Below are 15,109 nucleotides of genomic sequence, written 5' to 3' on the forward strand. Positions count from 1 at the left end.
GGTGTGCTTGAAGCGCTCTTTCATTCCGTTAGACTGGAGATGATAGGCGCTTGTAGTGCAGTGAACGACATGACACTCACGCAGCAATGCTGTGATGACGTCTCACAAGAAGACGCAACCACGATCACTCAGTAACTCTCGAGTTTCTCCATGACGTAATACGATGTTCTGAAGAACGAATGTCGCAACGTCTTTTGCTGTAGACGAGGGAAGGGATGAAGTTTCGGCATACCACGTGAGGTGGTCGACGGCAACTATGATCCAGTAGTTACCTTCGGCAGTGTTGGGAAGGGAACTATAGATATCGATACCGGCACGGTCGAATGGTCGGGATGGGCATGGTAAGGGTAATAAGGTACCGCTGGCGTGATGAGGGGGAGTCTTTTGCCTGTGGCGAGCAAGCCCGAACGTACTGTTGTATAAAACAGTGCATGCCACGCCAGTAATATCGGAGCCGTATGCGAGAATGAGTGTTCAGAAAGCCTGCGTGGCCACTTTGGGGGTCGTCATAAAACGTGCATCAAATTTGGTATCACCGATGACGTGAAATCATGAGTAGCCAATGACCTCCACTGGCTGCGTAGTTGCGTCGGTACAGCACGTCGTCTCGAGTTCTGAAGTACTAGACTTGCCGACGCAATGGGCGAGTAGGGAAGAAGCCGTTCGCCCAGCCAGCATGTCTAGAATCAAAGCAACCCTAAGCTTCTTGCGTAGCTCAGATGGCATGTCAGCGATAGTGACGGCAGTGGCATCACAGATCGAACTTTCGAAGCAGGCCAGGTCAGGGGGTAGGGCGAAGGGTAGAGGGTATCTGCGTCCGAATGTTTCCGGACAGAGCGATAGACCACGCGATCATCATATTCTTGAGGGCGTATTACCCATCGGGCGAGGTGACCAGTTGAATCCTTTAGTGACGACAACCAGCAGAGGGCGTGGTGGTCAGTCACGATGTCAAAATGGCGCCCGTTCACGTAAAGTCGAAATTTATCGGTCGCTCAAATAATATTGAGGCATTCCTTTTCAGTGACAGAATACTTGATTTCGGCTTTCCTAAGAGTTCGGCTCGCGTAGGCAACCACATATTCTTGGAATCCGCCTTTCTGCTGCGCAAAAATAACGCCTAGGCCGAAACCAGCAGCGTCATTGTTGATCTCTGTGGGTTATGATGGGTCGTAGAGTGATTGATTGATTTGTGAGGTTTAACGTCCCAAAACAATCATACGATTATGAGAGACGCCGTAGTGGAGGGCTCCGGATATTTTGACCACCTGGGGTTCTTTAACGTGCACTCAAATCTGAGTACACGGGCCTACAACATTTCCGCCTCTATCGAAAATGCAGCCGCCACAGCCGGGATTTGATCCCGCGACCTGCGGATTGGGTCGTATAGTCGCACAATAGGCGGTGACGTGAAGAGGCGGCGCAGTTCATTGAAAAATTTGTCACAGGTGGCAGACCAGGCTGAAAGGTCTCTAGAGCCGGCGAGAAGCTTGGTCAAAGGAGCGACGATCGTCGTGAAATTGCGGACGAAGAGCCGGAAGTAGGAGCAAAACCCTATGAAGCTTCAGAGCTATTTCATGGCGGTTGGTTTGGGAAACGCTGAAACAGCTGTAAGTTTGGCAGGGTCAGGAAGATTGCCGTCCTTCGAAACCACGTAGCGAAGAATCGTAAGCTTTCGGGCGGCGAAATGGCACTTCTTCAGATATAGTTGCAGCCCCTTGGCGGAGATACAAGAGAGGACTTTCTCGAGGCGGGTTGAATGGGTTGCGAAATCAGTTGAAAGATTAAAATGTCATCTAAATAACAAATGTGACCATTCCATTTGAGGCCTTGAAGGATAGCGTCCATCAATCGCTCGAAAGTAGCTGGCGTGTTGCAGAGGCCGATAGAGATGACTGTGAATTCGTAAAGCTTTTCGGGTGTGAAGAGAGGTGTTTCTTTTGCGAACGGCCTCTGCCTTGGGTACGTGCGATTATTCAAAGCGCAGATATAAGTAAGAAAAAATTCGGCTTCCTGCAGGTAGCCCAAGGCATCGAAAGTGCGTAGCAGCGGATAGACATCCTTGCGCGCGATTCGATTGATACGTCGGTAGTCTACGCAGAACCTGATGGATCCGTTATTGTTCTTCACCAGCAAACTGGAAAGCCCCAAGAACTCCTGCACGGTTCGAAAATACCACGTTTCAGCATATCGTCGACCTGTAATTGATCACTCGACGTTTGGCAGTTGACACACGATATGGAAGCTGTCGTAATGGTGTCTCTTGACCGGTATCTATACGATGAACAACAAACAACGCTCGACTTAAGAAAGGCTGATTGTGGTCAAACAATGCTCGAAAACGCTGGAGGAGCTTGATCAGCTGTTTCTGCTGCCCACGTTTAAGGTGGCAATCAATGGACTTGCGGAATGCATTCATAGGGTCATGGGCGTCAGTTGCGAGTGTAATGGCACAAGTCGGTAAAAATGGCTAGCCTAGATACATCGGGTCTTCAAAAATACAATCTAAGGTCTCAAGGCTGCCCAGACACTCGCTGTGCAGCAGGATGTATAAACAAGAGGAGACATTGCATGCGTAAAGTACCGCCGAACCATTGGAAAGATTGATGACGGTAAACGGGAGGACGATGGTTCGGTGGTGGGCACTAGCTATAGTTGGTTGGAACAGGAGTGCCGAGTTAGTGGCGGCCGGGGCAAACACAGGCACAAGGACGGTGGACAGAGGCGCGATGCGGACATCAGATGCGGCAAACTTTTTCGAAGGGACTGTGGTGGTCGTTATTAAGGCATGGATTTGTCAACGTGAGCTCATCACGAGCGCATTCGACGAGGGCCTGATGGGCAGAAAAAAAAATCTCATCCTAGTATGACGTCGTAAGATGAATGTGGAAGAACAGCAAAGTTGACGACGTATCAAGCATGTTGAATAAGAACGTGTGCTGTGCACTGAGCCATCGGCGCGATAAAATGGGAGGTGGCTGTACGCAGAGCAAGATTCGTAAGAGGCGTTGTAACTTTTCTCAAATCGCGACACAGTTTTTCGCTAATTACATGAACGATGGTGCTTGTGTCGACAGCTGCACGTACAGCAACACCTTCTACTAGCACATCGATTTCATTGAGCGGACAAAGAGGAGGTCTTGGCGAGTTCGATGACGACGCAGTTCTTGCCTCCGGATCTGCGCTGTCAGTTTTCCTTTCGAGTGGGGCTCGTGCGCCGAAGCATCGGGGAGACAGCCTGGCGACAGGACGGTAATGACCGGCAAGAGTCGACAGGGCGTCGTGGGGACAATGAGTCAGTGAGAGGGGAAGATGGTTGCTGGAGTTTCTAGGCAGCCTGGTAACTTGTAGAATTTCTACGGTCCGGAGGCCGGAAGTTGCGATGGTGACAGTAGCGTGCTATATGTTCCACAAAACTACTTGCAACATAGATGGGTCAATTATCAAAGGTGCGCCATTGGTTAACGACAGAAGGTGCAAGGGGCGAAGGAGGATGAGGTGCCGTGTATGTGGGCAACGTCGTAGGGTAGGAGGGCCCAGTGCCTCGGTATGCGCTTGAGACAGGCGGGGCTAAAGGTCTAGCAACGACGTCAGCGTAGGTCAGTGGCGTAGGGACAGATGGCAATGAAGGCAGTGCCTGCGTGACCTGTGTCTCAATGACCTGGCGTAGACGTGGGTATAACGTGGTCACTGGCTCGGATGCTTCGGCCACAAGAGAAAGTTGACCTGCAGCTTCTTCACAAGTGAATTGTTTGATGTGGGGCAGTAAGACGACCTGATCAGCAGCGACGTCGGGCACGACGACGGAAACTTCAACTGTATCTTCAGCGGTCCTGCGCGTCGAGACACGCTGCTTACGCAATTTGTCGTACTCCTGACTGAGCTGGACAATGACGGTGATAGTCTGTGGGTTCCTAGCGTATCGTCGTCAGCTCCTTTAATGATGTGCTTGAATTTGTCGTGTTCGGTTAGAGATGCATCAAAGGCCTTTTAAATAGACAAGACATCTTCGATGTAACTTGTAAAGATCTCGTCCTTGCACTGGACTCGACTACGCAGGCGCTGTTCCGCGCGAATCCGGCGCACGGTGGGTCGACCTAAGACCGCGGCGATGGTGGTCTTGAAGGCGGACCAGTTGGTGATTTCGCCTTCGTGGTTCTTGAACTAAAGGCTGGCCACATAAGCGGGTTAAAGGGCGCGTTCATGAGCTGGTCGCAGGCGTTCCATTTGTAAGAAGCGCTTGCGGTTTCGTACTCGACGAGCCAGTCCTCGACGCCTTGTTCGTCATTGCTGCGAAAAATTGATGTGTCGCGTTGCTGAGGCACGCCAGCACAGAAGGCTGTTGTTGGTGGGGCAGCTTGAGAAGGGCCAGGAGCAGTCATGATGAACGGTGAGGGTAGCGTCCGATTGCAAAATTCCAGGTTAGTGGGAACCCCGGTTCCTCAACCACTTAAAATAGAGGTGCTGTTCATGCGGCGGCTGCATTTTCGATGGAGGCGGAAATGTTGTAGGCCCGTGTGCTCAGATTTGGGTGCACGTTAAAGAACCCCAGGTGGTCTAAATTTCCGGAGCCCTCCACTACGGCGTCTCTCATAATCATATAGTGGTTTTGGGACGTTAAACCCCACATATCAATCAATCAGAGGTGTTGTACATCAAAAAAGGTTCAGACGCAGCTTGGCGAAAGGCGCTTTATGAAATAGGTCTGGCTACCGGCGAGTGGCGTGGGCCAGCTACTAATACAGCCACCGATCATCATCATCATTTTAAATAGCAAGAGAGCGTCTGTTATTCATAATCATTACAGTTTGTTTGTTGTTGCGAACGCTGAATATCTGGCGCCACTTGTTCAAACGCCTGCTTTGAGAACACCATTTTAGATTGCTGTGCACTTTTTTTAAATACCAGACAGGCGAAAATGCTCTTTTCACTGCTGAAACGTAGTTTTAGAACAAAACTACAACATATCGGGAAAACCGCGGTGCAAGCAGCAAGCAGCTTGAAGTGTCCAGCGGTAGACGCAGACAACGTGGAGAGGCGAAAGCAGACGACGCGACTGAGCGATGTCGCTCCTCTGTCACTGATTAGCTAAACCAATCTCTGGCGAACGGCAAATGGCCCAAAAATGGGTCTCGGACCCATTTTTGAACGGCGAAGAACGGCAGACGTGCGTGAAGCAAACAGCCACGCACGGCTGCCTGAGAACGCCTAACATCAAACGGCGAGGCATGCTTGCCGTTACCGTGAACCGGCCCTTAGAGAGCACTAGAATCGTCATGCGCCCTGACGGACGAGCAAGTTTTCCACGTGGTATTTTTTTGTACATTGAGGTATTTGTAATTAGCAGAAAAACACTATTACAAACAGATATAAATTTCAAAAATAGTTGTTTAGACGTTTTGCAAGGAGGTCTAAAACTTTCCCATTGAAATTTTTTAATCATCTTAGTTCCTTCAAAAGTTAGTTATTTAAACATATCTAATGAAACAACATTTGAGAACACAAAATATATTCTGACTAATTCCAAGAAGCGGTAAGCAACATGCAGTTAGTCGTGTCGTAAGCCCCGCCACGGTGGTCTAGTGGTTAAGGTACTCGGCTGCTGACCCGCAGGTCGCGGGATCAAATCCCGGCTGTGGCAGCTGCATTTCCGATGGAGGCGGAAATGTTGTAGGCCCGTGTACTCAGATTTGGGTGCACGTTAAAGAACCCCAGGTGGTCGAAATTTCCGGAGCCCTCCACTACGGCATCTCTCATAATCATAGGATGGTTTTGGGACGTTAAACCCCACAAATCAATCAATCAATCAGTCATGTCGTAAATAGCATATTTTGAAACTGCAACCTAATTTACGTAAGACAACGTATATATATATATATATATATATATATATATATATATATATATATATATATATATATATATATATATATATATATATATATATATATATATATATATATATACAATGTAAACAAGTGTATACCAAAAGTTTCGTTTTTTCTTGTTTTGACACAATAATAATGAGATATAACAGACAATAATGCGTCGAACGCGTTATTCGAAGGTCGCAGGTTCTTTTTATCTACATTACAATGGTTCTAATAACTTCTCCTATACATTCCATGTCATTATTGCATGTGAGATCTCATTTATATATATATATTTAAATATATATATATATATATATATATATATATATATATATATATATATGTGTGTGTGTGTGTGTGTGTGTGTGTGTGTGTGTGTGTGTGTGTGTGTGTGTGTGTGTGTGTGTGTGTGTGTGTGTGTGTGTGTGTGTGTGTGTGTGTGTGTGTGTGTGTGTGTGTGTGTGTGTGTGTGTGTGTGTCAATTAAACTGCGACTCGGACACTACAGCGTGAAATAATGTCTCTGTTGCACAAGCGTGAAATGGAGCGAGTTAGGATGCGCAAAAATCACATATATTCCTATAGCTGACTCTGTTGATTGCGCTATGCAATAAGCGAGGATCTCATGCTGGTCGTCACCGAGTCACAAACAGCCGACTCAAGTGCTAGCCAAACTTCGGTTCTTGGTACATGCCTGGAGAACACCGCTAGTAAACTAGTGGTTAAGTGCGTAACAACAGCTCTTTCAAACTGTCCTACGTAACAGCCTACTACGCGGTATTTTTAAATGCGAAGCATTTCCTAGCAAACTTCGGCGACCTTAAGCGTGTCTATCTATCTATCTATCTATCTATCTATCTATCTATCTATCTATCTATCTATCTATCTATCTATCTATCTATCTATTCGCGTACGAGGTTTAGATCTCCTGCCGATTACGGTGATGGTACCAATACCAAACTTCGTATGGCATAACATGACTGCATGACGAGCATATTTGACTAGTCAGAACATGAAAAGTATGCATGTATGGGATGAATGTCATGATTTATATTTCATGGTCCTGCTGCTTTTGCGGTGGTTTCGTTCACATGACATGCTACAAAACTGGTATGGTATGACATGATTGCATGGCGAACACAAGCGACCGACCCTAACATGAAAATCATGACATGCGTGTTATGTAACAACATGTATACATGCCACGTTCAAGATGCGCTCACGGGCGTTTTGCTAGCGTCACATATACCAAATTAGGTATTACGGTATGTGAATGGATGACGAAGGTATGTGACTGGTGCAAACATGATAATCACGAGATGTGTGTCATGTAACAACATGACTAAATGCTACGCTCATGATGCGCTCGCGGCGTTTTTGCTAGCTTCACACGTACCAATTTCGGTATTATGTGACATGAACGGACGACATAGGTATATGAGATATTTGAGCATAATCACGACATGCGTGTCATGCAACAACACGACTACATGCCATACTCACAATGCACTGACGGCTGTTTTGCTAGCTCCACATATGCCAAATTTTGTATTATGTGACGTCAATGAATGACGAAGGTATGTGACTGGTGCAAACATGATAATCATGAGATGCGTGTCTTGTGAGAACATGACTACATGCCACAGTAAAGGCGCCAATACATTTCGACGTTAACCGGCACGCCTGCGAGGCGGCGTTCATTTCGTCGCATCACGCCGGCGTTGCCACACCAGGAGCCGGTCCTGCCATATACTCGAAGGCTTGCGCCGCACTGCGTTTCTATGACGCATGTACGTTTCCGCGCGTCCGACGTCTCTCCGTCACGGAAAGAGGCAGAGGCAGTGCTGTCTGGGTAACCCATCGGCACCAAATGCAGCATGTCGCAATTCGCGCTGGTTTTTATGGTTGCGCCGATGGACGCTGGTTGCACCGGTCGTGCCTGGCGTGAGGCTACAGAGTGCTCACGTTTTGATAACGTAGACTCACTGTGCCCAGCGTGTGCGTGCTTCAACGTATATTGGGACCTTTATAATGCGCTCGCGGCCGTTTTGCTAGGTCCACATACACAAAATTGGGTCTCACGTGGCGTCAATGAATAACGAAGTAGTTCCACATATACTAAATTTGGTATTACGCAACCTGAATAGATGACGAAGGTTGAGGACACATCCAAACCTAATAATCATGGCACGGAAGTCATGTGCGGCATAATTTACCTCCACCTCATAACGTTGTGCTCATTTCCAAGTGACATATCAACCTTACTCACTCGTGCTTCGCCTATCATTGATTCCCACGGCATGCATGATCGTCCACTTTTTTTTTTTGCTTGTGCGAATGAGGAAACTGAAAGAAACCAGTATAGGGGTCCACAGGGTATCACGCGAGCCTACGCAGCTGCTTTCTTGCTTGATGCGTTTGCAGCTGATGACGAATAAATCTGTCCACAGGCTTAGTAGAGGCCTCACGTCTAAGCACCCAGTCATTGCACAATTTGACTAATTGAAGCCTGACGCAACTCTGCACTTCAGCTACGCAAAAATAAATGCGTTAATGAGAATCTTTTCACCACTTGACAAACATGGACACAACCAGTCTGGCAGTCGAGCAGAGAACAATAAATAGCATGGCTCTGGGGTAAAACACTTGCTTTCACGGCTGTCTGCCTGGGTTAGATTCCCACTCGGAACGAAAATAACTATCAATGATGTTATCTGAATCTTTCTTGACCTGTCAAAGACAAGATTATGATTTCTCCCCAACAGCCTTTGACGCCGATCCCAGAACTTATGTGAAACAAGCTTGTGTTGATGTCATGTAATGACAGCAAGGTTGCCTTATTACATCCATGCAATTTTCAAAATATTTCGAGATCGCTCGTTTAAGGAGCTGGCGTAGGCATGTTAGGGGAGGAAGAAGGTCCGCGGTGGCTAACGAGGTCGTAGTGGTAGGAACTATAGCTTGAGTTTGAAGTATTACAAGTACAATAAGCTTTCAAAATACAGGGAGAATTCGTCTGACCCTTATCATTTATCTTGTTCACACACTAAAATACCTTCTGGAGACGCTTGTAATATGAATTCCTTAACCTTCTGCTTCTTCCTATAGGCACCGCACCTTAGACTTCTGGTGCGGTAGTTTCAAGTTTGTCTATACTGGCGCGCGTATCAGTATATTTGCAGGTATATTTGCACTGCTACTGCGTGTCTTCAGCCCCCTTTTTTTTTTGAGAAACTTCTGTACTTCTTTCCACTTCAAGCCTGATATATCCCTACTATGTATAAGCGAGCGCAGTCTTTTGCAGCTCGCTCGGCTGGTATAAGAGTGCTGCATGACGTCATCTGATTTTATTCCTTTTTCGCAACGCCGAGAAACACCTACGAAGCTAAATATCCCCGATAATCAATTGTATCGGCCCACACCTACGAAGCTAAATTTCCTCGATAATCAATTGTATCGGCCCAGTTATTATAAATTCAATTTGGTAGGAAGCGCCACAGCTATTACAAGGAACACACAACACAAGCGCTTATTTCCCCGTTTGATCAGGCACAAAAGGTTTTCCTCCTTACTTATCTTTTTTTTCAGAAGCCACACCACTGAAGGCCGTAAGCTACGACTAAATAAGCAAATAAATTTAACAATTTAAAAAGAGCAGCGCTCCCGTAAAGCAATTTTTTACCACTGTTATCATTCGATAACATTCTTTTGCAATGGTTTCAATGCACCGGTGTCTACGCAGGTTACGTGGGCGTTCGTGATCTCTTCCCAGCTGCTCCGCATATGCGAAGGAATGAGGCTCATGGGTGAGCGAATGGAATCCATTCGGTGTATAGCCGTGGGCGGTGGTCCGCTCACCCACTCCGCTTACAACGCCGCCTTCGATGCATTTGGTAACCTCGAGAGTATCAGCAATATCTACGGCATGACTGAGAGTGGCCGCATAACGTTCGCACCTGCCATGCGGTGTGGAACTGACCTAGGCTTTCCCGCTCCGCTTGTGGAAGTGAAGGTACTCAAACGTCTCTTTAGTGTGGGCACGTGCATTTCATTGTGTCCACTGTGCTTGCATATATATATATATATATATATATATATATATATATATATATATATATATATATATATATATATATATAAGGAATAAAGGAGCACACTTATGAAAATTTGATAATTGTTTACTCTCAGTTTCGGCCGTGGCACGGCCTTCGTCAGGATTCTTGACGAAGGCCGTGCCACGGCCGAAACGTAGAGTAAACAATTATCAAATTTTCGTAAGTGTGCTCCTTTATTCTTAATTATATTTCACCGGACCCACAGAATTTCTTTTTTGAATCATATATATATATATATATATATATATATATTTATATATATATATATATATATATATATATATATATATATATATATATATGTATAAGGGAAAGAAGTGTATACCTAAGGGCTCGTTTTCCGTGTTTTTAACACAATAATAATGAGATATAACAGACAGTAATGCCAAGGAATGTACAGGGGAAGTTATTAACATTAATGGAATGTAAATAAGAAGAAAGAAAAGTGGATGAAAAAATTACCAACTGTAAGCAGGAATCGAACCTACGACCTTCGAATTACGCGTTCGTTGCTCTATATATATATATATATATATATATATATATATATATATATATATATATATATATATATATATATATATATATATATATATATACATATATATATATATATATATATATATATATATATATATATATATATATATATATATATATATATATATATATATATATATATATATATATTGCCATTTATTTTAGTTAGCTTTGATGGCATGCTTCTTATTAAAAAAGCTGGGTATCTCTACATCATCTTTGTTTTTGCGTACTTAAATAGGGGATATTACGCTACATTATTACCCTAAATTAGGTCTTACAGACAGGTCTCGAAGTATAAGTGTTTTAAGGGCGAAGCTCCTAAAAGAGGGGTTTCTCCATCCCTCGCATGTACGTGACCACCTATAGTTTCACCTTTGCAAACTGCCCACTACTTTGCCCTTGCAAACATCCCACTGTGCCCGATCACCGATCCACCACTTCACCTACCATGAAGTAAGTATTGTTGAGAAGTAGCCAATTTGAAATGCGAGTTGGCCGCGTGCTTATATTCAGGTCTGCGGTAAAGAGTCATTGACTGTCTCACTGTGTCCATTCCTTGTTTATACGTGACCGCCTAGAGTTCCGCCTTTGCGAACAGCCCACTACTTTATTCTCGCAAAAACCCCAATACGCCCCATCACCGATTCACCACTGACCACAAAGTCATCGTAATGAAGAGGAAACAGAAGTGGCGTATAGCTACCAGCTAGCAATAATAAATTTCTTGTATAAGTATATACAGTGTTTGTCTCGTCCTTGATGATGTAATGGGTGATATTTGTGGATGGTTCACAGCTAAGCGATAAAACACTCCAGCGCTTCGCCCCACGCATCACCGTTCGCTCCGTGGACATGCTGTGATTTTTTTCTAACGTATTATTGTGAGCTGTTATAAAAGGTGTGAAACTGTCCCTACTTTCTTTTAATATTGTTTTAACATTCGTAGAGTACTGCTCCTTGTGTGCTTATTGACCGGGACGGGTGACGACAACTTGTCAGGCATCACTTTGCCTTTCTTTCCTAATTTTGAGACAATGGCGAAGTGTTCCTTGCATAGCAGTTGTTTTTTTCTTCATTCCAAAGTTACTTTTTTTTTGCGAAACATAAGCCTTTACCTTTATGATGATTCTATGGCCCGGTCCTTGGCCGATCCCCCTTTCTGGGTGTGTGCCAGTATTATAGGGATCATCATCATCATCCTTAGCAGCAGTATCCCTGAGGAGGCCCAATATCCCAGTTTTGCCAGATACGGCGTACGTGGCAGCGCTAAGGTTTCGGTGTGCTTGTTTGCTGTGGGAAATAGATAAATTAGATGAATTCAAAGATTTGGAGCATTTAATGTATTGCTAGAGTTAACAGTGCTGTGTATCTTGACAGCTAGAAGTAACTTATAGTAGATTGCGCTGTAGAGTTCCACAACTAAATTATTACCTAAACAAAGCTATACTCAAGCTGTCACCCTTGGGTGGTTTTTTTTTTGCAACGAAGTTGAAACAATTGAATGTTTGCTTTTATTCTATCGTCAGTATTTTTATTAGAGAAAAAGATTTTCAAAAGCCCCACCACAGAAGTTCGGAATACAGGTAAATGTACCTGTACCTTTATCACTTGGCGGCGCTTCATTTGGTTATTGTCACAGAGATCTATGCTACTCAATGTTTGACTATATCAAATACACAAAAAGATTACCGTGCTTGTGAAGCCTAACGTTTTCATATCTTCGGTTTATAATTCGTAGCTACGTCTGTCAGGAACAAGAGATGGTTTGACCGCTTGCTCAGCAATCATTTTTGTTTATTCGCAGTTTGATCTCTAAACTAAGTTTTCATCAAGTACAAATTAGTTTCATTTAAGTATTCTGCCACCTGTTTCTTGACCCGTCCCCCTTTGTGGGTGAGCGCCATCCATCTGAGGTCATTCTCATCATCGCTTGCACCCTTGTACAGGTCGCGGCAAGATTTACAAGTCTTTGTGTACGCCGATGATATCGCATTTTTTCTGCGTTGGCAGACCTTCACACACTCTACCTAATTCTGCAGACATACACGAATAGTCTGGAAACGTGGCTAGATGATAACAAATTATCACTCAAAGTTACCAAAATCACCATCATAAATTTCGCACAAAATGCCCTGTGCAAATTTTACTAATGTACTGACAAGATGCCATACCTCAGATCGAGTCTGTTAGGTATTTAGGCGCAACCTATACCGAAACATGTAACTGGAGTCCCCACATGTAAACATAGCTACAAAAGGAGCACGTGCCATAGGGACGCTGCATAGGCTTCGTAATTATCGTGCCGGTTTGCGTAGAGACGTGCTTGTCATGATGTACTGCATGCACATTAGGCTGATACAAGAATTCGGCCTTGTTTTGTATTTTGGCGCTTTGGCTTATAAAGTTTGACCACACTGTAAAAACTGTTCGTCAGAGGCACGGCAAAGATCGACATAAAGCTCACGGGTGCGTCTCAGTTTATGGGAAAAAGAAAATGACCGTGGATGCCAACCGACGTAGTGCTGTTATTGTAGGTACGCAGACGATGTCCTTCTTCAGTAAACCTTATGAAAAAGTCTAGAAGTTGGCTGCCCTGATTAGTTGTTTTCTAGCCGAAATTGGGGGGGGGGGGGCGATATGTTGACAGAGAGCTTGGGTGCGTGTAACTAACATTCGTTTTTTTCATAGTTCCTGTTTAATATTTTTACTAAGATATGAATACTCTTGACGTGCCTATAATATCGGCATCGCCATCACGCACCATAGGAAGTCCAGATCGATAACAGCCCCCCGGAAATCGTGTGCTCTAACCGCGGGTAAATGAACGCAAGCAAGCACAACGAATGCGGCTGAAGCAAAAAGGAAGCAAGCCGACCCATCTCAGTCGCACGAAGGGCGCATGCGATAACATTACCTGAGTGCAAGGCAAGTCGTCTATTTATACTCAAGCAGAGAGGAAACGCCCCGTCTGTTTTAAGGAATGCCGGGGCCACGGGGAACAAGAAGGAAGTTGTCATATAACAAAATGGGAAGATAGCCGCCAATCGGAAACTTCAAAAATTATTTTCTTTCATGAAACGAAAATTGTAATTATAAAACTTGGGATATCAAAAGAACTGCTTACATGTTTTCCAGTTGGACAAAAATGTTATCTTTATTTAGACCACCACGTGGTGCAAATTGGCCTCAACGTGGACAAAGTTGATGATTTTGGGAAATTTGTGATTTTTCTCGTAAAGATTTGTGACTTGAGGGGTGCAAAGGTAATTTTTTGCAAAATATAGCTTCTTTGGAGTAATTATTATTTCTCAGATATTCATTAAAAGAGCAGTAATGGTAGAAAAACTGCAAACATAACCCCTTTCAGCTCAATTCTTGTAGGTGTATGTGGCCAAAATATTGCACTGATTGATTAGCTTAAAACACCTTACACAGTCACCATTACTTATTACATAAACTGAATTTGGTATTGAAAGAGGTTGTGACACTTTAAAAATAATATTTTATGAACAATAGCCATACAACATTCGAATAAATTCGGAAAGCTCTCACGTGACCACAATTTTTTTTTCTGAAATATTCATGTGATTTACTGCTTTCAGTGCAGTAGTAAATCAGCAGAATATTTCTTCTAATTGATTTGAGGATTTGAGGTGGTCACCAAAATAGCTGGTATATTCGGCATGAAATGACCCCACTGCGAACGGCACTGGGAGCGAGTAATGCTCCTAGCCCGGAGCTAAAGCATCAGTGCTTTTGTGTAATGAAAGAGTAGGATGAAGGAGAGGTGGAAAAAGGGAAGAGAAGCGTTTGAACACCTGCACTTTGCGAGTGCTTCGGGGAATGTGACAGCAAGAGTCACGTTCTGCCGCCATGCGATGACACTCTACCAAAAATACAACCAAATCAATCAAAACTATGTGAACTTTATTTAGCGTAGCATTCGCGCCTTAACAAAATTTCCGTGTTCTCGTCAATTTTTCATAATTTTATTCATTATCTCTTTAAATGTCACATAGAGAAATTTCTACAGATCACTACCACATGGAGTCCCTCATAATAATAGAGAGGTGTTGATGATGATGATGATCCTTGATACTCTGGCGCACACCCACAAAGGGGGATTGGGCAAGAACCGGGCGGCAGAATCTTAACTAAAAGGCTAATGGTTTTTCAAACACAACGTCATTTGGGGCTGAAAAAAACATATAAAGAAAAGCCGAAAATCGAAAAAGAAGTATATCTGTGCAGGGAGCAATGCAGGCCATCAGATGCGATTTAAGACAGAGGTAATGGTGGGTCTAAAAGGATATATATATATATATATATATATATATATATATATATATATATATATATATATATATATATATATATATATATAGGCAATGTAACATGGCAATCGCTTTGTTTCAATTATGTATTCGAATACCGCAGAGCAGACGTCCCTGTGGCTATAACCGAATTTAATGCTGCCAAACGACAAAATACTGCCACATTTAATTCTAATCCCAATTTTTCAAGTGGAGCTACCAAGTATCTTTTCCGCTGATGAGAATATCGGTGACAGAACAAAAAG

General features: G+C 43.9%; 1 protein-coding gene and 1 long non-coding RNA gene across 2 annotated transcripts in view; one reads left to right on the top strand and one right to left on the bottom strand.

Annotated features, from left to right (window-relative positions):
- LOC119169104 (uncharacterized) overlaps window positions 1-15,109 on the top strand; it is a 563,356-nt gene that overhangs the window by 388,343 nt on the left and 159,904 nt on the right. Inside the window, exon 7 of the mRNA XM_037420202.2 lies at window positions 9,615-9,884. Within this exon, the coding sequence (XP_037276099.2) occupies window positions 9,615-9,884 (270 nt within the window). The remainder of the gene's footprint in view (window positions 1-9,614; window positions 9,885-15,109) is intronic.
- The window catches only part of LOC142796242 (uncharacterized), a 46,696-nt gene that overhangs the window by 8,122 nt on the left and 23,465 nt on the right, over window positions 1-15,109 (bottom strand). The gene's annotated exons all lie outside the window — the stretch shown is intronic.

This window comes from Rhipicephalus microplus, chromosome 2, assembly GCF_043290135.1.
Source record: "Rhipicephalus microplus isolate Deutch F79 chromosome 2, USDA_Rmic, whole genome shotgun sequence".
NCBI lineage: Eukaryota > Metazoa > Arthropoda > Arachnida > Ixodida > Ixodidae > Rhipicephalus > Rhipicephalus microplus.